At 31.6% G+C, this 22,380-nt stretch overlaps 3 protein-coding genes across 8 annotated transcripts; 1 reads left to right on the top strand and 2 right to left on the bottom strand.

Annotated features, from left to right (window-relative positions):
* Positions 1-329: 329 nt before the first annotated feature.
* LOC112801908 (uncharacterized) lies at positions 330-8,221 on the bottom strand. Of its 3 annotated transcripts, XM_072237441.1 has the most exons (21): positions 7,769-8,221; positions 7,499-7,648; positions 6,839-7,038; positions 6,517-6,624; positions 6,149-6,319; positions 5,518-6,048; positions 5,326-5,400; positions 5,122-5,250; positions 4,966-5,040; positions 4,654-4,863; positions 4,292-4,444; positions 3,942-4,156; positions 3,423-3,540; positions 3,203-3,335; positions 2,926-3,133; positions 2,714-2,819; positions 2,140-2,280; positions 1,943-2,066; positions 1,695-1,814; positions 913-1,291; positions 330-771 (listed from the first exon to the last, which is right to left on the bottom strand). In XM_072237441.1, the coding sequence occupies exons 1-20, from the start codon at positions 7,980-7,982 to the stop codon at positions 921-923; spliced, it is 3,552 nt and encodes a 1,183-aa protein (XP_072093542.1). In that variant the 5' UTR covers positions 7,983-8,221; the 3' UTR covers positions 330-771; positions 913-920. The 3 variants fall into 3 exon arrangements, with proteins under 3 accessions (XP_072093542.1, XP_029154253.1, XP_072093543.1); XM_029298420.2 differs by lacking the exon at positions 330-771 and having other exon boundaries at positions 773-1,291; XM_072237442.1 differs by lacking the exon at positions 330-771 and having other exon boundaries at positions 1,048-1,244.
* Positions 8,222-8,958: 737 nt separating this feature from the next.
* LOC112801906 (protein PLASTID MOVEMENT IMPAIRED 2) lies at positions 8,959-11,606 on the top strand. Of its 3 annotated transcripts, none has more exons than XM_025844854.2 (3): positions 8,959-9,240; positions 9,359-9,419; positions 9,523-11,606. In XM_025844854.2, exons 2-3 carry the CDS (start codon positions 9,399-9,401, stop codon positions 11,284-11,286), a joined length of 1,785 nt encoding a protein of 594 aa, XP_025700639.1. In that variant the 5' UTR covers positions 8,959-9,240; positions 9,359-9,398; the 3' UTR covers positions 11,287-11,606. The 3 variants fall into 3 exon arrangements, with proteins under 3 accessions (XP_025700639.1, XP_072093540.1, XP_072093541.1); XM_072237439.1 differs by having other exon boundaries at positions 9,026-9,240; positions 9,367-9,419; XM_072237440.1 differs by having other exon boundaries at positions 9,164-9,240; positions 9,526-11,606.
* Positions 9,194-15,041, bottom strand: LOC112801907 (protein PAL OF QUIRKY). Of its 2 annotated transcripts, XR_011882240.1 has the most exons (3): positions 14,254-15,027; positions 12,546-13,430; positions 9,194-11,323 (listed from the first exon to the last, which is right to left on the bottom strand). XR_011882240.1 is itself a non-coding variant. In XM_025844855.2 (2 exons), the coding sequence occupies exons 1-2, from the start codon at positions 14,922-14,924 to the stop codon at positions 12,629-12,631; spliced, it is 1,473 nt and encodes a 490-aa protein (XP_025700640.1). In that variant the 5' UTR covers positions 14,925-15,041; the 3' UTR covers positions 12,347-12,628. The 2 variants fall into 2 exon arrangements, 1 of the variants encoding a protein (XP_025700640.1); XM_025844855.2 differs by lacking the exon at positions 9,194-11,323 and having other exon boundaries at positions 12,347-13,430; positions 14,254-15,041.
* Between the last annotated feature and the right edge of the window lie 7,339 nt (positions 15,042-22,380).

The raw sequence follows: 22,380 nt of genomic DNA, 5'->3' as shown, positions 1-22,380 counted from the left end.
TATCTGTATAGCATACACGATATCTTTCTTGCCCTCTCAGAGTCAATCTTTTCACATATTACACCTTTCAGCTCTTCAAATGAGATAATAAAAGGAATAACAACATCTAGTGGGTTTTCACAAATAAATTTAACTCCTTCAGTCGTTTGTAACAAAATCTGACCAAAATAGTATATTTTTAGTAATATTTTGTCACTCATTTTTTCTCACTCACCACAAAAAAAGCATAACATTAATCTTAACTACTAGATTTTCAAAGTTAAAACTAAAAAAACCAGATAGAAGAAAGAAGAAGCTGCCGTTCAAAAACGAAGAAGACGCCACAAAACTCCCACCAGTTCAACTCATACTTTTATATCATCATTTTTACCGAAATCGGACCCTTCGACTAGGTTAAACATGAAAAAAAAAAGGACACGAATTCGGACCATCCGAGTTCCCCTAAAGCTTTCACAAAACGGAGGGTCCGAGTTCAATGTTGCCCAACTCATGCCCTCGTCCACGAACTCGGACCCTGCGATATGCAATCAAAATGCTTCATTGTGAAATCGTTGGGTCCGATTTCATCCATAAGAATTTTTAGCTCCTCACCAAACAAATCGGACCATGCGATTTGTTATTAAAAAATTTAGATACAAACAACACGCACGCTCCGAGTTCCTTCTAATCACACTGACAAAAAACTATCCCACATATATGTCTGTTCCCCCCTAAACCATATCCAAGCGAAGCACACACATGCCCCCAATTCCAAAAAATTGAGCCTTAATCCTGAAAATTAAACTAAAATATAATTGAAGAAAAATGATGAATGTTACTTTGATATTAGTATTACAAATAAGTATACCATTTGAACATTTTTGAAAATAAAGAAATATATATAAAAAAAAAACTGGGCACATAAAATATAACCTCAGCTCCTATGGATTTTGAGCTTCGTCAGGTGATCTTCCCTTGGCACGAAGTATCTCACTAAAATGTCCCATCATAAGTCTCCGAAATCTAGTATCCTCCCCGGAGGCAGCCAAGGCCGCTGCCCTAGGGGAAAGATTATTCGCCTCGGGCGGCGTGTCTGTGCTGTCTCTCTTGGTGCGCAACTCTCTCTCCCCAAAGAGGTTGCTAAGTGATGATGCACGTGAGTGTTGACTTTTCAATCTGGTGCTTGCTCCTGATCTCTCCTTCATTATGATCTCAAGTGCTTCTTTATGTGCTGGATCCAATGCATCCACGTCTTTCAATAGGTTCTGTATAGATGGTAGCAGGAATTCCTTAACACTATTTGCACCAAGATCTACAACATGCATGCATGCACAAGACAAATATTAGAATTCTTAATCAAGGAGAAAATTTTTGAATTTTTTATACTCCTTAAAAATGAAGATAGAAATTATTTGTATTAATTCTCTATTACTTTGTAATTTTGTCTTAGAATTAGAATCTAAAGGCATTCTAATAGTACAAGTTAAGAGTTCACACTATGTTGTAATTTAGTACTAAAAAATCAACTAACTTAGTCACCAAAGAATATCTTTGATCCGAATACAATGATTTTTTCTTGGTGCCTGTATTGGCATTTTCTTGTTTATTTTTTTACATTTAACATCATATTTTGCACTTAATTATATAAATGTGATTGTACCAAGTCTTTTAGTGACAGATATTTTGAAACAAAAAGAGTAATTAATCAAGCGAACCTGTAGCATCTAGAGCGCGAATCGCCTCACAAAATGCGTTAGCTCGCTCTCGCCGAGGAATCAAATCCCCTGAAGCAGTAGATGGAGCGGCTGTGAGTTGAGCAATCTTGGACAAAAGATGTAACATCATCAAGTTGAAGAAAACAAATGAAATGATAGAATTTTGGTGAACCTGAAAAGTAACAGAAAATTTTCCAAAACATTGATAATTTAATATGATTTCTAGAAATTTTCTTTCTTAAGGATATAATCTCTAAGCTGTTCTGTTGTATGAGGCACTGCAACCACCAGAGCATGAATGACAGCAATGGTGGCTTCATGGGATCTTTCTTCAAGAAATGCACCCATTTGAACTCTTATCTTGTCAACTATCTGCAACATATCCATTTGAGTATTAGTAACTTAAAAAAATCTGTATCAATATTGACAGAGTTTTGAGAGATACCATGTCAACTTTGAAGTTTTGAGCCACAGCACCAAAAGCTTCAATGCTGGCACACTTGACATTGATGTTTTGGTCAGATCCAAGAGTAACTAAAGCAGGTAACACATTTGTTGAAGCAACTTTTGCATCAACATATTGCACCTATCATGTATTAAAGACCCCTTATATATGTTAGTTTCTGCATAGACATAACTAGTAACAAACAAAAAGTTAAACTAGTTTGTTGGTCTTTGTAATTTTTTTAAATTTGTAATTAGATCTTATATTTTAAAATTTTTTAATTAGGTCTCTATACCAATTTTAAAGTGGTAATTAAATTCTTTTTAACAATAAATATTACAAAAACGTTTTCATCTATCTCAAACTACTAACGAATATGCCTTAGCATATCATTAAGTTAAACATGTTTTGGTATGGCAAGGATGTGATTACAAAATTAAAACTAATGTAGAAAGTAGGAATCCAATTAAAAACTTTAAAAGTGTAGAGACTCAGTTATAAATTAGTGAAATTATAAGGACAAACAGAGTAATTTAACTCAAACAAATAACTAAGAAAAACAATATAATCTTACAATAACTTTGAGAAGATTGGCAGCACTTGTTTTTATTTCCTCATTTGAGCTAACAACCATGTTCCATATGATATCAAATACCATACCATGGTTTTCTTCATATATGCTACAAAAATGTTTTCAATATATATAAGCTCATATATAGATAAGAGATTTTAAACTGTAAGGATCTAATTAAGAATCTCTATAGATTAGTTAGAGGATTGACAAACCAAATGAAGCGAACGGCATTAATAATCTCAAGGGTGTGTTTGGATGAAGGATTCTCCTTCTTGGAACTGTCTTCTTTTAGTAGAAGATTTCTCAAGTACTCTGCTAACTGATCTCTTTTCCCTGGAGCTCCCAAAATTCCAGCCAGCAGAAGTGGTAGCACACATGATGCAGCAATCTTTTCAGCAACAACATTCCTTGGTCTCAAACCTACAACAAGTGATTAGATGCCAAATACAGTAATGATGTAAATGGTTTTATATTAAATCGTATAGTTACCTTTAATTCTAGAATGAATAGAAGTTGGAAAGTATGTGAAATCGGCATCATCCCCAACTGCTGTTAAAAATACAGGTAGCATTATGCATGTTGTGTAGGATTCCCCAAACATTTCAGAAACAGATAACAGAAACTGCAAAATTTCATTCAACAAAATCATCATTCAGTTGTTAACCATGCTCCTTATACACAATAATGAAAAGGTAAAGACTATAGTGACCTTTGAGATTCGGCTCCGTAAGTTATCTTCTTTCCATGGTAACAAGCAAGCTAGCTGTATCAATTTGGGAAAGCACTCAACATGCATCCATTCAAATGCTTCCCATTCAACATGTTCCCTACCAGAAAGTGGAGACCATTCATGATCAGTTCATCAGCATTGAGAATAAAATCCTGTATGTGTTTTTGCTTACTCAGGTGTGCTATGCTTATCATAATGGTTTTAGATTATGGCCATTCAGAAATATTAGGAAACATAAACATATTTGAAAGAGGAGATATATACACAAAAGGACAAAATATTTCTATCTGGGAAATTGGGAGAAAAAAATGGGATGAAATCCTCTTTCTTATATTTGTCTCTATTATCTTTTTCTTTCTTAAAATACTTACTGAACTTAATCTTATTATGATGAAAAGATGCGACGTTCAAGGCCCAAATTTTTGTTTCATACATTATTTTACATGTCTAATAATGGTCTTATTTATTTCATGGTCAACATTTTTCTTCTAAGCTTACCTTGCGTACGATTCAAGTAATGTGGTAGAGAACACCACTTTCTTAGATTCAGTGGTAGATGAAAAGGGACAAGTCTCAATTGCTTTCTGGTGCACCACAGGGAGCAATTCCACCAACATTCTCAATAGACAATCTATATTCCATCTCTCTCTTTCACCAAGAACATGAAGATGTGAATCAATAGAAGCTTTAACAGTTGATATAGGAGGACAATTCTGCAATTTGGAGGCACAAAATTCCACTCAAAATGATTGCTAACACTTAATACATGCTCCATAAGAAAGTTATGAATACTCTTGATCTGGGCACTAAATATGCTTCAAGAACATTCAAAGTTTTTCTAAAAATACCTGAGCAGAAGTTAACATAAGTGAGAGTAAACCTCTCAAGACATGTTCATAGTTATTTCCCCATTTGATAACTGCAGGAACCAATTCCTTGAGAGTAGTTTCCACTACCACTCCTGAGGGATCACATATCAATTGGAACATCAACTCCTCCACCTAACAACATCAAATGAAAAAAAATAATTGGAGCAAACACATTTGTCTTAAATCTTTCTATACTTTGTTCTTAAAATTTGTCAATATTATATTATTATAGGAAGAATAATATAAAAGGCTCCATTCCCTGGACCATGGCTTCAACCTATTCCAGAGCTTACATTGCAGCCAATTCTCTCAAGTCAGAAATCTTCTCCATGATTGCTGACCTTGAAATATTTATCCATGTTCAGGAAAAATGGAAGCAGCATAGCCAGATTGTGAGCCGCAGCTGCTCGAACAATGATGGCAGCATCTTCTATTAGTTGCTGCACAATGGATAAAATAAGAGAGTCGCGAATCTCCGGCCGCACATATTCTGCTAGATCTCCACATGATTGAGCAACAAGCAACCTACGCTCCTCATACATGTGACTTATCTGTATAAAATCCATAATATCAACAGATTATAATAAACTTTGATCCTAATTTAGAATGGCAAAGTAGAGAAACTTGAACAAATCAAGGCATGATATATGTACTTGTTCCCAACATTGAGGAAGCAATTCTGTTTCTGTTCTCATCTCTCCCACATTCTTTGCAAGGCTAACACATGCCTGAAATGATAAGAAAGAAAAAAACATGTTGCATTGATGAACGGCGTCCTTGAAAATCCTAAGAAATATAATATAACCAACCTCCATTATTATTCTTCTTTGTTGTTCATCAGGGCGCTTGATCAAGTTAAACAATGTATGAGTCAAGGAATCGCGAGTGCTGCTATCTGGATGGTGCTCGATTGCACACATGATTAGAGGAATTAGCTCCTGGAAATGATCAATACTAATTCAATATATGTTGTAAATCCTAAACCTTAAACTCTAAATTAGTGACTGACAAACCTCACGATGGTTGATCAAAACATAAGGAACAATTTTAGGCAAAGCGTCCGCAAGTATCTGAATGATTACTAATCCCTGTCAAATAACAACAAACACATATAAGATCAATAGTACATAATTTACATTTTGATATAGGTAAGTAAATTCTCTTTCATTATTTACATCATTAAAGCTGATGAACAATTGACTTACCGTCTTCTCAGATATTGCTTCATTATTTACTTTGTCTAACTTTACTTGTAACCTGATATCATCATTTTTGGCTTCACTATGCTCAGAAACAATTTCAACATTTTCAATAGCAGCATCTACATTTGAAGGACTAAGCAACCCATCAACTAATGCATCTTCATGTTTATCATCATAATCCCTAGGAGTTCCAACAACTGATGGTGGTGATTGAGCATCATCTCTCCGTGCGTCACTCTTGTTATCCTCCTCAACAGGGTGGGAGAATGATCCCTTGTCCTCATGAATTTCAATCACTTTGTCTTCAGCAACAGTTTCATTTTCAGAACCAATAGAACTCAGAGCTTCAGGAGCTTCATTCTTTACCTTCAACCTTTTGATTTCTATATGCAAGTTCTTAATTTCTTTCTTGTACTTATCTAAAGGCTCTGCAGAATTAGATCCATCAATACGCTTTTTCATCTTCATGATATCGGTTCTGCAAACACGGAGCTCCTTTCTTTGATTCTCCAATGATTGCTTTAACAATTGTGCCTAAAATAGAGCAAAGAACCTCACAAGTCACTATCTAGGATATACTTTAGAGAATATGAACATTATTTAACTGAGACGTTTCAGAAAATATAAGACCTACCAGGTTCTCTTTGTCTTTAAGTTCTTTCTTCAGTACCTCCAAGGATTTAGTCAATGTGTCTACTTTATCATCAGCCAACTTTTTATCATTCAACAACGTCTCCATTTCTTGATTCAACCTCTGATTTTCTTTGAGCAACATCTCATTTTCTCGAAGTTGGGCAATTTTTTCCTGCATATTGGTTATACTATATTTACATAAATCTTGAAAGGCCTATAAAAAAAAATGCATTAATATGTGTATGCATAACACAAGATAGACACAATTCTAATATTTAAGGATTTAGCCAAGACGTCAAGTTGGACCATTCATCAACACCCTTTAGGAAGGAACCAATGAACAACTTCTACCATGAGTGTAAAAATTACCTCAGCAGCCCCTGAAGTTGATGAAATATAGTGATAATAGTAATGACGCAATGCATCTGGTATTACTGCTTGTGAATTCTGTACACTATCTAGGTTAACATCTGTAACCTACAGAAATAGTTATTGCAAATTAAACACTGCACGAAATTAAGGCGGCGTTTGGTTAATATCTCAGGACTGAAAATACATAAACAAGAAATAGAGCAGAAAAGTTGTGTAAAGCAGATTAATCTGATCAAGTATTAATACATAAAGCCAACAAATGCAAAAGTGAAAGTAGTTAAAATGAAAAATCGAAAGTGGAATTAGATGCAATTCTTACCTCCTCATAAAATGTCATTGCAGTAAGGCGGTAGCCAGCAAAAAGAAGATATTCCTTCACAGCATAGTTAAGATCTCTTCGTTCAGTATTTTTGAGGGGTCCCAAATCAGTGAATGAAGTATTACTATTATTATTGTTCTTTTGTTCTTGAATTTGTTGCCCATCACTCTCTAGATCATGTTTACTACATGATTGTGAAGCTGCATTCGCAGTAGAAGCATCATCAAGCATGCAAGAATTACAACAATAATATCTATTATATATCCTCATAGAAGAATGTCACCAATGCAAATTAATGTATTTTTTAACAATCTCTATATAAATGCAAGTTCAGGATCATGCAAGCTTAGCATTTAAAAAGACATCCTAAACACTAAGAGCACAACAAACATGTTTCAGAGAAGTAAATTTAGATATTTTTCTTGTCGTGTAAGGGGGAGTTTTAGAGCAATGGTTCAGTTGTCTCTGTGACCTCAAGGTCAGATCACTAATGCAATTATCGGCTTAGGCTGCTTACATTACACCTTTTAGATACGGTCTTTCCCTGGACCCTACTTTAATGCGAAATGCTTGTGCACTAGACAGATGATTACATAGATAAACATTGTAACAACCAACAATTCTTAAATAAGATATCATGGAAGAAAGATGAAAAAGTACCATTAAGCTGATCAAGGAATTGTGTTTTGCTCTCTAAATCAGCTTTGAGCTTGGAGATGTCTTCTTGTGCCAAACGTAGCTCATATTCAGTAAGGGCTAACTTGCTTTCTGCCTCTTCTTTCTCTTGCAGCAGAGTCTGCGGATCTATCACTGAAATTTCAAGCATCAATATCTCATTAATCAAATCATAAATCCCACACACATATTTAGAAAGAAACAAGCAACAATGGTGGTTAATTTTGAAATTAAAAGAGAGAATGAAGAACATGCATGATGTGAGAGAGTTGAGGCGAGCGATTTGAAGAGGAGGGAAGCGAGAGGGATCGGCGAAGTATTGTTTGAGGCGAATGGCTTGTTCGTTGTGGCCGTCGTCGAGGAGCTCGTGGAGGAGCTCGAAGGCGGTTAGAAGGTAGTTTTCCTCCAACAAGAAGTTAACGACACTGTTGCAAATAGATGATTTCTCCATATCCATCACTTTCATCATCTTCTTCTTCTTCTTCTTCTTCTTCTTCTTCTTCTTCTTCTTCTAGAAAGATCGATCTCATCCAATTAATTCTAAAAGGGAAATGAATTGAAGAAGAACAACAACCATCAATGGTTGCTTCCCAGAGTTTAATTTCTTCAGTTTCATGCAAGATCTTCCAACGTATGACTATCACCATGCAATTTCATTTTTGGAATTGCGCGCTTCTCGCTTCCTCTAATCCACACACCAATCATTGCAAATCATAGTTAAAATGTTCAAATTTATATTATTATATTAAATAATTTAATCAACCGTATTAAACATGTCAAACCATTGAAATATGTTTTACTAATAAAATAATTGAAATATAGCTATTGAGTATTGAACACGTTAGTTAACCTTAATTTTGTATTCCTTCACAAGTTCACGTAATTGAAATAAAAAATATATATATTCATGGTAAGAATAAAGGAATAAATGAGTGACGTAGAATTGAATATATATTTAAATTATAAATTAGAGTAATACCTATATTATTTTTTCAAAAAACGTTTAGTATGACATTTTATTTTTTGATAGATTATAAAACACCAAAATAATTTTTAATATTTTATTTTATTAACAAATTAGTTCACACATGTCAAATTTTTAATTTAAAAACTAATATAGCTCATTTTTGTAGGGGGATTGATTTGAAAATTTAAAAAATAAATAGAAACTTTCTTTTTTAAATAATAAAGATTGATTTAACTAAATTTGTATCCGCTAATATGACAATCTGATATAAAAACTAAAGGAAAAAAAAATCAAAAATTTAGTAATGAAAATTCGTTACAAACATGTTCTACTAAAAATTATTAATTTCGGTATCACTCGATGTAATTATGTAAAAGTATAAATAATTAATGAAACTAAGAAGATCAAAATTTAGTGGACCAAAGAAAACGAAAATTGATGGGGTCCAATGAAAAAGAAAAAATAACGGAAAATTTCAGGACAAGAGTTTTGATACTTGCTTGCAATGAAAAAGAATATTATTGAAAGAAGACAGAAAATTAAACATTACGAAAGATCCAAAAGAATAGTTTAGGACATGAGCAACGACGTATGTGTCCAACAATAGCCAGTCACCTGATCAGTCTGTCGCTATTGCTGTTGCATAATTTATTATTATTGTTTTAATTTGTGCCATTTGAGCTTTGTTTACATTTCTCAACCACAAACACTTTCACCACAAACACCAACATTGTTTCTTGGGATAAACATTATCAAACTGGTAAGGCATTTATTTTGCTACCCTTTATGCTGTTTTCCTATAATCATTGCTTGAGTGTCTCAATAAGTAACCTAGTTAGTTAACCTTGTTACAATTTCATTTTTTGGCTACCTGTTAGGATTGCAGATTTCAATAGTCCTTCATTGAAGAAAAGCTACATGGATTGTTTATCATCTTCGGTATGTTTTCGCTTCAATCTTCATATATAGTTTGACTATAAGCAATTTATGAATTTATTAGATTTTTTGTGTGTTCTAATTTCTTGCATGTTCTTTGCTTCAGAAGTACGCTTCAACATCAAGAGAGCTTCAAAGAGCAAGAAGAGATGCTGGTTGGTACAAAGAGAGAAGACGGGCTGCGGATTCTGCGAAAGCTGAAGCAGAGTATGAGCTTTCTACTGCAAAGAAGACAGTGAAAGATCTTTCTTCTATGATTGAGAAATCTAGCTACAAGGTGAAGGCGCATAAGCAAGAAAGAGCATCACTAGAATTGAAGTTGCACAAGGCAAAAAGGAAGGACAATAGTCACAACCATGAATACTCACAAGTGATGAGAGAATTGGAATATGCTAAACACCAGTTGTTCCAGCTCAAGCTTGATGTGGATGCTGTTTTGAAAGAGAAATCACAAGCTGAGACGGAAATGGAAGCATCCCTATCGCGTGTGATGCACGGATCAAGAATGGTGGAATTGCTGAGGAAGGAGATTGAGGAAGCCAATGAAGAACAAGTGCTGGTTGAATTGGCCAGGATTGATGCTTTAAAAGAAGTGGAAGACATCAAAGCTCGGAGAGAAAAGGAAGCCAAGGAGATTTTATTCGAACTGGAAAAGTTAAGAAAGAAGTTGAAGGAGGGTATTGAAGAGATAAATAAGTCAAAAGAGCATGAAATGAAATTAGCTATGACATTGTCTGATGTTGGTGTCTTGCAGAACGAACTGAAGCATGCCAAAGAAATGGATAAAAGGGTTCGAAGACATGAGAGCACTGAACACATCGAAGGAGCTTCGGGTAAATGGGAGGAATCAAGCGAGTCTCCTCCGCTAGAGACTCTAGAAGAAGAAGTAGAGGTAGCAAAGAAAGATTTAGCTTTAATAAGGGAAGAAGGTTTCCAGTTTATGGCATCTATGGATGTGATAAGAAATGAGATGAAGCAAGTGAGTGCTGAGACAGTTGGCTTAAAGGAGGAATCAAAAGCTGGTACAAAAGTTCAAAATCTCAATTCCAAGATTTTGAGAGCAAAATCTAAACTAGAAGGTTTGATTGCAGCAGAGGAAAAGGACAAATCAATAGTAACTAGTTTACAACATTCTCTGAATAAGCTTAATGCAGAAATAGAGACAGCAGAAAAAGAAAGAGAGCTTGTTTATCAAGAGGTTACAAAAACTAAAGCAGAGATAGAAAGATCCGAGTTTGAGAAAGACATGGCTGAGGAAAGGTTGAAACACATCATGAAGGAGCTTGAAGCAATCAAATTATCCGAAAGTTTAGCCTTAGAGAAGCTGGAAGCCCTCACAGAGAATGCAATGAGAGACAGAGGATTAGCTACACAGAACAGATCTTCGATCACAATCTCAAAGTTCGAATACGAGTATTTAACTAATCGTGCGGCCGAGGCTGAAAAAATCGCAGACAAAAAGGTTGCAGCAGCAAAGGCATGGACTGAAGCTGTCAAGGCTAGTGAGAAAGAGATACTGATAAGAGCTAAAATAGCTGAGACTGTAATCAAAGAGACAAAAGTAGAAGACTATAACAAAGAAAGGCTGGTTACAAAGAAAGTAGGTAGGGAAGAGCTAGAGAATTGGCCAAGAAAAGGCAAAAATAATGCATCAAGTGACTTGCAGATGCAGAGATCATTGTCTCAAAAGAGCAACAAATCCAATGGCAGTGCGACTCCTGCAAGGGGATCCAAATTTCAGAAGTCTGCTTCACCGGCAACTCGTGTGAGTCCTTTCACCATCAAAAAGAAGAAGAAGGTGATCCCAAACTTGACCAAGTTTTTCAGAGGGAAGAAGAACAAGAGGAGCAATAGGAATTCATCACAGTAACACTGCTTCAATATAACAGCATTGAGAAGGTAAAGCCCTAGTGTCAAAACAACAATACAGAATGCTTAGAGAAAAAGAAAAGAGACAAATACAAAATTAAGCAAAATTTCATTGTCTTGAAACAAAATTTGTTCGGAGACAGTAATAGAGACACAACTTTTCTCTATTATCTTTGTCTCCTGTTTCTGAATCTTTGTCTTGAGACACTTATTAAAGATAGCCTTAATGTCGTTTAAATCATTACAGAGCTTATCACTCTTGTTATTTTCATCTTTGATATGTTTATGATAGTATATAATCCAAACTACACTTAATTTAAAGCCTTGCTTTTCCTCAATAACAATAATAAAAACAATGGGGCAACTAGTCTTATTGCACTATGCTAGACTGCTCATCTAGACTTTGTAAAGAAGAGTGATTCTACACAAGGATAAAGAATAGTGCTATCAAATATCTTGATTTTTTTTTGAGAATTTGTACAAATATGTTGGTGCATCAAGCATGTGTGGTGCTGTTAAGAATGAAATACTTCTTATACAATTGTTGTATGTTAACCATACTACTAGTATATAATATAATTTGAGTAAGTAGCGGAACCCTATAAATGACAACTGAAATTAACTATAAAATTATGATAACTGGTATAGTTTGAATAAGTCCACTATTTGAAAACCTACAAACCATAGTTTAGGATTTATAAACGAACCGCTGACAAATTCATAAAAAGTTATACTGGTAGCTGAAAGCCAACTTTATTTATTTATAATTAATTCATTTTAAATGTTGTTATCATTATCCTAAGGAGGGTTATCCAGAAATGCTGAGGAACAATGAAAGGGAAAGGTATGGCAAAATGACAGAAAATCGAATCAGCAAAGATTCAAAGATTATCAACTCAATGGCATTATTATAAGCGATTATAATATAAAAATATTTATTAATTACACCGGTTGTGATGTGTTTCTGCACTTAATTCATTAGTGGAGTTCGAACATTAAACATTAAAGCTGCAACTAAAAATTGATCTCTGAATATGTGAAACACCCTTGCTAAGTTAATCTAAAGAAAATGTCTTCTTTTATATGAAAATCTTCTATAGGATTTGACATTATGGATGGTTTACATATCAAACATGAGAATTAGTAACATTCAAGTATCAAAGAAATATTCATATGAAAAAAGTAAAAAAAGAAAAAAGGGTAACAGGAAAAGCTCAACCTATAAAAACACTCAGAGGGTGAAGATAAAACAAGACATACCAGTACATTATGAGAAACAGAAAAGAAACATTCAAAGTCACTGTAGAACTTCTACCAAAACTGTATCTTGCACATGGTAAAGACTACTGTTCTGTCTGCTGCTTCAGGTTATCCACATGCAATTTAGCAAGAGCCTCAGATAACAAGTTTGTTGTAGCTTTTGACATGGTTGGGTATTTCGGAGGAGGGGGCTGGGATTTGTATATCTGATCACGAGCAAGGCCATCATCAAGTTCATTTTCAAACTCGGGAGATTCCCCAGAATTGATAGATACGTTTGGAGATTGATGATAAAATGAATAAATATCCATGTCTTGTTGCTGAGTTACATGAGTAGAAGATGCAGTCATTGCATTGTCTATTAAGTAATCTGGTGGGGCAAAATCATGGCCAAAAGGAGACCTGGCTTCCCGCATAGGTTTGTAAGCTACATGAACATTCATTAAGGGAGGATCTGGATTCAGATTCAATGAAGCTTTGCCAGAAGCAGCTATAGGAAAACCATTGGGAGGGATGTTTCCAATAGGCACAAGGTATACAGCACACGATTGATTAGGATAGTAAACCATATTCTGCAATGGTTGCGGTTGCTGGTACATTGGTTGGCATGATGGTAGTGGTAACAGGCCACTTGGGTGGATTGGTAGAATTTGCTGAGGAGCTTGTACAAACTGCAAATGCGGATTCCCCACTTGATTATACTGTGGAAATGAGGCATACCCGAGATCCATATTCATGTTATTCGCCATGCCCCCAGAGGAAATGTAAGCGAGTTTGTTTTCAGCTTCAATGGATTCAGCATTGGTTCTTGCCTCCGAAATATGATAAACCGCAGGGTCTTCGTAAGATGTATTGGACATAACACTAGATGAAACAGTATTATCACTGAAACAAAATAAAACACTACCAGTTACCAAAACTGAGTGCGAGTATAAACAAGGGCATTCAGCTGCAACAGAACATACTAAATTGCCAGCAAGCCATTGCCATAATTTTTGCCATGATAGCTTAACACTTTTAAAATTTGAATGGAAGGGATGGGTGTTCTCACTACTTTGAGCTCAAGTAAGTGAAGTAACTGTCACCATTAAACAACATCAAATTCCAAGAAATAATGCTAACAGTACAAAAATACTCAGAAGCAACAACTGAGAATGTAGACTAAGGCTGTATTTGTAAGTATCTCAGTGTAGGAAACACGGACAAAAGACAGACACCACAAAAAAGTTATGTCTCGTCCATATCCTATTGTCTCCAATTTTTTGGTGAACAAAAACTTGGGTAAATTTGTCTCAAAACAATTGGCAATTTGGCATTTTGCTTGTTTTCGTATCAGTTTCCCCTAAATAGGTATGTGTCTGTTCATATCTCTGCATTTCCGTCAAGAAAAAAAATAGCAAACCGGACCTAAAAGAACTACTAATCAAACTTACATCTATGGATGGAAGTGAACCCAAATTGGCAGAGCTCAACCTCAGCTCAATATCATATAATCAGTTCAAGCCATATGATAATTGAAGTCCAATGTTCAGTTCAACCGCCAATTATGAATTCCTAAGCTTAGCTTTACTAAGTTATTAAAAATTCTTCACCTTGAATAATCAGAGTTAAATGAATTGATTTATTAAATTGACTGGCAGTGGCAAAACAACAAACACAACATAGGCAACAAAAGTAAAAAAGAAGAGAAAAGAGCACAAGTAAGTACCACGAGGTTGAATCCGAAGAATTCAACTTCCCCTTGCTATCCTTCAAAACGACGTCGTTGTTGTTGTTCTCATCAGCCTGAGCCCTCAACGGAGGCAAATTCGTCGACGAAGTTGAAGAAGAAGTGGAGCCAAAAGATGAGGTTGTATCCAAAACCATAGACTCGGCCACAGAGGAACAAAACTCCTGACTGGTCACGTGAGCATCACGCTCCATAATCTTAGCACTCTTAAGCGCGTCGAAGAACCACGCCTCCGTCTTCGGGTGCCGAATTGCAGCGGCGGAACGCGGAGAAGAGTGGAAGAAGAAGAGGAACAATCTGATGCGGTAGGGAGTGGAGTTGAGGCGGCGGTTCTCGTCGAGGAGTACGGCAAGGTCATCGTCGGAAGAGAGAGAGATGAGTGAGTCGAGGTGGAGGTGAGGTGGGAGGTGGTACTTGATGTTGAACGGAGGCACGACGGAGAGTGTGGCGGAGATGTGAGAAATGAAGGAGGAAATAGTGGCGAGGTTGTGGCGATGGAAGGAGACGATGCGTGTCTCGCCGCCGGCGTAGAAGAGAGTGTTGGTGCGTGGACGGGGGAGGAAATGACCGCCGTGACTGCACATGAGGCGGAGCTTGTTGGCGCCGTTGGATGACGTGGCTGCCGGTGGCGGTGGCGGTGGTGGGTCCATTGAGTTTCGCACTTTTGCGTGGGAAGTGAAGCTTTGGAAAAAAGAAAGGGAAAGGAAAGTAAAAGAAGCTAAGCGAGGAGACTTTTTTATTTTCAGTATTATCTTTTCAGACAATCGTCTTAGGGTTTAGAATTTGTTTGGATGCGTTTAAAAAAATTGAGATTTTTTTTAGAAAAAATAAAAATAATTTTATACTTAGATATTTTATATAAAAATAATTATTTATTTATTAATTATATTTAAATATAATAATATAAAAATATTTTATTTTTACTATGTGATAAGTATTTTTTAAGAATTTTTTTAATATATATAGATTTTAGCTTTTTAAAAGAGATTTTTTTTATTTTTTAGTGTTTTATTTTTGTTATTATTAAAATTTATCAAATATGTTAACAAATTAAAAAAAATATTTTTTATCAATTTTATCAATATTTATTTAATATAAGTGCTAAATTACTTTTAATATTAATTTATACATATAATTGATTTATATACATAAATTTTGATAAATATAAATATAAATTATTATTGATTAATTATTAATTTAAAATAATAATATTTGTTAGTCTTGTAATATTGAAGTTATCTTTTTATTTATTTGTTTAATTTTTTAGAGAGAAAGTGGGATTTAATAAGGATAAAAAGGACTTTCGGTCACTAAATTGAGGTTTGACGTTAACGTTAACATTACTGTTTGGCATACGTACGATACGAGGTTTGCTTAGCTTGTTTCAGCAACAGCTACCTAGGATCTCTGGATCTGGCTACCTCTTTTTTTCCTTTTTTTTTTTTGCAATAATACTAATAAAATAGATTAATTTTAGTTAAATATTTGTGAATTTTGAATATCACCTAGGACATTTAACATATGTGGACAATTTTGTTCTCGACTAAGTCTAAGAATCTTAAATAAAGTAGTAGTGACAAACTTAAGAAGGAAATGAGAAAACTAAAGAAAGTAAATCTATCTAATTTAGATTTTCAGAGAACATACAAAGCTGACTTAAGTACTAGAGTATCCTTATAGATACCTTTTTTGACGTGATCTTGTTACTGCATGTTTTGACAAGCTCTCAAATTTTAGCCATAGAATATTTTAACATTTAATTTAAAAATAATTATTGAAGTTACTCAGTTTCCTTGTATAGTGTATGCGTGTTTTTACTTCTTGATAGAGTTGTTTATTCGTGCCTCATGCAACTCATACAATATAAATAAGAATTTAATTTTAATATATTTTTTATATAAAATAATTTTATAAGTATATTTAATTATATAATATTATATTAATAAAAATAATTATTTTTTATATTAATATTATAAAAATATTAGACAATTAACTTTTTTTAACCAAATTAAATTTACATATGTATTTTTTACATTTACATTTTTATCTCGTTCATTTTTTTTCTACTTTTATTATCATAGTGGTCAACTTATCTTTTCTTTCTCTCCTATCACCTTCTTTTTCCTCCCCTTCTTCTACTTTCTTTTTTCCCTCTCGTTTTTTTTTCTTTTTTTCTGTTTGATATCTTATCCTTTTTATACCTCCTCCTTTGATTATTATTATTGTTATTATTATTATTATTATTATTATTATTATTATTATTCAGTATCACATAATAATTAATTTAACAATAACAAAATGATACAGTAATTTTTTATTAATGGCTTAAAAAATTTGTTAAAAATAACACAAGAAATATTTAAAAAATTTCAATGTCAAATTTATAAAATTTTTTGTATCATGATTAAAAAATTTTTGTGCTATTTTTCTACTAAATTATATACAATTTAAAATTCTCTTTCCTTCTCTTTTTGTTTCACATTTTTATAATCCTTCTTGTTTTACCTTTTAACAAGGACATGTGTCATGATTAAAAATTTTCAGTGTTAAAATTAAAAATTTTTTTGCATCACAGTAAAAACTTTTAATTCTATTTTTCTAATAAATCTTCCTCTTCCTCCTCCTTATCATCATCATTTCCACACACATTCTCATAGTTTTTCGTGTGTTCATCCTCTTAACAAGAACTTGTGTTACCATTAAAAAAGTTTGATATAAAAAATTAAGAAATTTTTTATGTCCCAGTTAAAAAATTGTGGTGCTATTATTTTTGATAAATTATGCACAGTTCAAAATTTTTTCTTGTTTTATTCTCTTAATAAAAATAACAAATTAAAAATTTAAACAAAAAATAAAAATAATCATACAATAACTACGAGGAATAGAAAAAATAAAAAAATAAAGTAACAACAATAGCAATAAAAAATGACAATGAGAAAAAAACACGTGAGAAGAAGAATAAACACGAAAAAAAATGTATGATTTACGTGCATATTCTCTAAGTATTTTTATTGAGTTTAGACCAATTTAATTTGACTTATAATTAATTAACAAAAATATTTAGATGTATAACAAAACTGTTAATATTATAAATAATTATCTAAAAAATATAGATATAATTAGACAATTAAATAAAATATTTTATATTATAAATACATTATAATTAAACTCATATGGATAATGCTCACAGCCTCGTACTAAAACTTTATATATCATTTTATCCAAGTATATCATAATTTTTAGACAAAAAAGTAATTAATAAAATGTAAATAAGGATATATAATCTCCTAATAATCCTTCTAATATATCAAATGAAATGAAGTACAAAAAATTAATGTTAACCAACTACTGCTACATATATATTACAATTAATGTATGTATATACCGAAAAAGTGAAAATAATTCCTAAATAATGACAAAATATATATTTGTATGTATTGTTTATTTAACAATAATAATTAAAATAAATATATTATCAAAAAATTAATATTTTTTATATTATTATGAAATTTAAATTTTATACTTTAAATAGATAAATAAGTTGAAACGATAAGAGCAATATTTATTATGAAAAATGTTACGTTGACTATAAAGTATAAACCGATTAGGTGATACCCACTCTTTTTTATGTATTTATTTTATATTTATTAAATAAAAATATTTAATATTTTTTATTAGTAATAAATTTATTATGTACTTTCAGGACACATATTAATTTATATTTTTAAAATAAATATTTTCATTTTTTTTACGAAAATAGATGTTAAACATAATAAATAATAAATATTTACACTAGAACTAACTTAGTTATTAAATAAAAAATTTTGTTATTTTGTGTCCTAAAAATATATATTAAAAATATTATAAATAGAATTATTTTAATGAATATTATTAACAATATAAATTTTTTAACATTTCAATACATTAAATACAGTAAAAAAAATTTAAAAAATTTATCATTATACTCTTAAAATATTTCATTAGAATACAAGTTAACTAAATCTTTAAATAAACATATTTTAATAATAATGAACATTGCAATTACTCTTTATTTTTAATTTGTATGCAACTTGCGGCCAACATGCCATATATCAGAGCAAAGAATTTTTTTTCATTTAATAACTAGTTACACCTCGGTAAATAAAAAAGTAGTGTTTACTATACTTAATAAAATTTATTTAGAGAATAATAAATTAAATCATTTTTCACTAAAAAAATAAAAAGAAAAAAGAAATATCCCCTTAAAAAAAGTGGAGGATTGGACAAATTAAATAAGAAAGAGGAAAGAATAGAAATTGTAGTCATTCTTTAAGGAACTGCCTATTAATTGAGTCCTAAGAAGTCATGAAGCCATAAAACAAAAGGTAGAGTAATTTCAAGTTGATGAGACCATGGATTTCAACAATAGTAATTCATCATCATCATCATCACTTCCACCAAATTCTATGTCAATGCCTCCTTATCCTCTTCCTCAGGACACTCAATAAGAAGACAAAGAAGACAAATAATTTCTCAATCTTCATTAGATACTACTGTCATTTTTAATTATATATATTTTAAACTCCAATAATTCTAAAGTTTCATCACCAGCAATGTTTTAATTTTCCCTCTGTTATTGCCAAAACATTTATTTTTTTAATGTTTTTTCCTAAATCTTGGACTTTTGGTTCATCTTAAAATCTATAATTTAACTAACATATGTTCTAAGAGTTTATGTTAAAAAAATTAGTTAAAATACTATTTTATAAAAAATATAGAATTTAAATTCTTAATGCATGTATCTACTATGTATTGTGTATTTATTAAAATAAAAATTTAAAAAAATTACTAATAATATTTTTAAAAACACATATTAACTAAATGGATAAATCTATCAAATTTCACTTCTTTTTCTTCTGATTTTTTCCTCATGTTTTATGTCTTTTTTTTCCTATAAAAGTAAAATATAAATTCGTTCTATATATGCATATGCAGAAGTTGGCGTTGGAGCAATTTTGGCACCAGCAATTTATATTTATATACATATTCAAAACATTAACGAAGGTTCTATATTTCCAATAAATTAAATTAAAGCACACATTAATAGAGATGTTTATATTATTTGTTTTCAATAATCCATTTAAACTTAATTAATTAATGTTATTTCTTCAATAACTAATCACTTATTTTCGTTGTACTTATCATTATGGTATTAATATTCTAAATAAAGTGGCAGCCACCCAACGCCAGAGACAGATATAGAAATTTTAATATGAAGGGCCGAATATTAGATATTTTTATTTTATAAAAATAATTAATATATAGTTATTAGAATTAATTTTTTAAAAGATTTATTAATATATATATAATTATAATTTTTTTTATAATTTATTTTTAATATGATAATTATATATAAAAAATATAACAATATCAATAGCACATTATAAAATTATAAAATACTAATAATTTATAACGTGTTTAGTTAAAAATTATCACATATTTTATTAATTAAAATTAATTTTTTTCAAAAATTTTAAAAAAATTGAAAATAAATTATAAATGATTAATTATTTAAAAGACACAGTATCCTTATAAATACAAAATATAATATATCTTTATAAAATTTTTTCTTTTAACAACGTAAATATAAAAGAAAAATGAGTATTTTTTACAAAAAAAATATCTTAAGTACATAAGTAATTAGCAAAATATAACTACGTAAGTCATTATTAATATAATAATATAAATATTAAATATGTTAATATAAAAAAATAAATATTTTTTAAAATAAATATAGAAATTATTATATAAAAATTAATTTAAAAGGTGCACAAATTTAAAAATATGATATTAAATTAATTAAGTGAAAAATAATAATAAATTAAATAATTAAGACATAAATTCATTACATAATAAAAAATAATACATATAAAACTATTAAATTATATAATATTTTTTATTTTTTTAAGTATATATCTCATATATAAATATAATTTTTTAAAATTTTGGGAATCGAGACCACTACTCACCTCCTCTAGGTCCGTCTCCGCTGCAACCGCAATTGCTTCCACCGGTTATAATCAAGAAGATAATGAAAACAGATCAGAGCAACAAGCTAAGGTTTGCAATTTTAATTTCTATTTATCCTCAAAGTTATATATATATATATATATATATATAATTTCTATTGATCATTTTATAAAAAAAAAACTTCTTTTATCATTTAAGCTTAAAATATCAAATTAATAATGCTGACATATTGTTATCATATATATTATTCACAATAAATTTGACTTCAGATTTTGCCAGTATTTTAAAAATTAAATTACACCCAAATGTTAATTAGATTGAATTTGTTGAACAATAATAAATCAACTATGATATATTATTATATAAAAGTCAGATTAATTAGCTAATTTAAATTGAAAATTAAAAAATTTTAGTTAATTTAAATTTTTAATCCAGAAATCATCTTACAAATTGTAAAACAAAAACAAAAACAAAAATTATTTTAAGTAATCTCAACAAGTACATTTTGAATACTTAGTAGTAAGTGAAATATATATACTCAAATAAGAGAAGTGGAAGAATGGAGAGAAGAGAGAAAGAGAAAGAAAAAGAACAGAGAGAAAGTTGTGTAATCTGATTTTATTAGAGATGAAAGTGAACATCAACCTGATTTATATGGTTAAGAACTAACTATATATATAGGAGCAGTGATAGCCAGCTGTCATAATATAACTGGTTCATCAAAAACTAACTAAAGTAACTCTAACTAATTCACGTATATATTTTTAACAGACTAACTTATGCTCTAACTGATTCGCTTCTTCTCATACTCTATCACTAAGCACCTTAGTATAGTTTGATATATAATAGTATTTTTTTTAATTTACTTAATCGCATGAGTACTCCTTCCGTTTTACATCGATCATCCCAAATAATAACAATAATAGTAAAAAAATAAAAATGGTAGAAAATTGTACTATAAATTGATAAAATTCTCATATATATAAAAAAAAACAAACTTTAATTAGTGTTACATTTATTATAAAAAAAAGTAGTAGATAAAAATAAAAAGACTAACCATAAATTTGATTTGACAAATTGAACCATGAAATAAAAGCCTCATTGACCAAATCTCGAATGCTATTTCTAAAGTATTACTATATTTTTTTTTATGAAAAAGTATAAATAATCAATAATATTGTTGAATAATGTGAATAATAAGGTTAAAAGAGTAAATTAATTCTAAATTTAATTAATATTAAATTAGAATGTAGTATCTTTTAGTTGAAATAGACTAATTTCAAAATTTATTGTTCATATTGTTCAGATAAATCATTAATTACCTAATATTGTCCAACTCTTCTCACGCAAAAATTAAACATACGTACATAACATAAGTGTTACGGATCTGAGTCACGGATCCTGGACCCGGGACTGTACTATTACGGATCCAGCCCATGAATCCCGGACCCAAGGTTAGGCCCGAACCCGGCGCCTCGGGTCCGACTTGCCTCTCTCTCCTAGAAGGCCCGAAAACCGGCCCTCTAGAACTCCTAACCGACTTTCAAATTCAAACATCTCCCTTATCTTAGCCAAATAAGATAAGATAAGATAAGACACTCACCAACACCTATAAATTGAGGACCCAAGTCCCTCCAGGTATTCATTCATTCCTCACACCTTATACCTCTCAGATCTATTCTGACTTGAGCGTCGGAGTGTCTTTGCAGGTACCTCCCCCCATTGCTCCAGTCAAGTGATCCGGCATTCGCCTCAACCCGCAAGTTCCCGATCCATCTCTCAACCCGTACTAGAGACTTCCAGTACATTGGCGCCGTCTGTGGGGACTTGCGCCAGCCGAGCCGGATAGGGGACGTTCTGGAGGAAACCCCCTCAAGCCAGGATGACTCCCGACCGCTTCATCCAACCCCAGAACACCAAGAGGTCACAAACCAAGCAAGAATAGCAAGTACTATCCACCACGCGAACGACCACGTCGTCATGAAACAACGACCTCCCGAGAAAACTAGGGACAAAGCGGCACAGATCATCCAGGATCTCTGCCTCCGATCCAGGAGCTCGAAGGCAAATTGACCAACAAAGAAAAACACAACAACG

This window comes from Arachis hypogaea, chromosome 5 (genome assembly GCF_003086295.3).
Source record: "Arachis hypogaea cultivar Tifrunner chromosome 5, arahy.Tifrunner.gnm2.J5K5, whole genome shotgun sequence".
NCBI lineage: Eukaryota > Viridiplantae > Streptophyta > Magnoliopsida > Fabales > Fabaceae > Arachis > Arachis hypogaea.
This window is presented reverse-complemented; position numbering and strand designations above follow the sequence as displayed.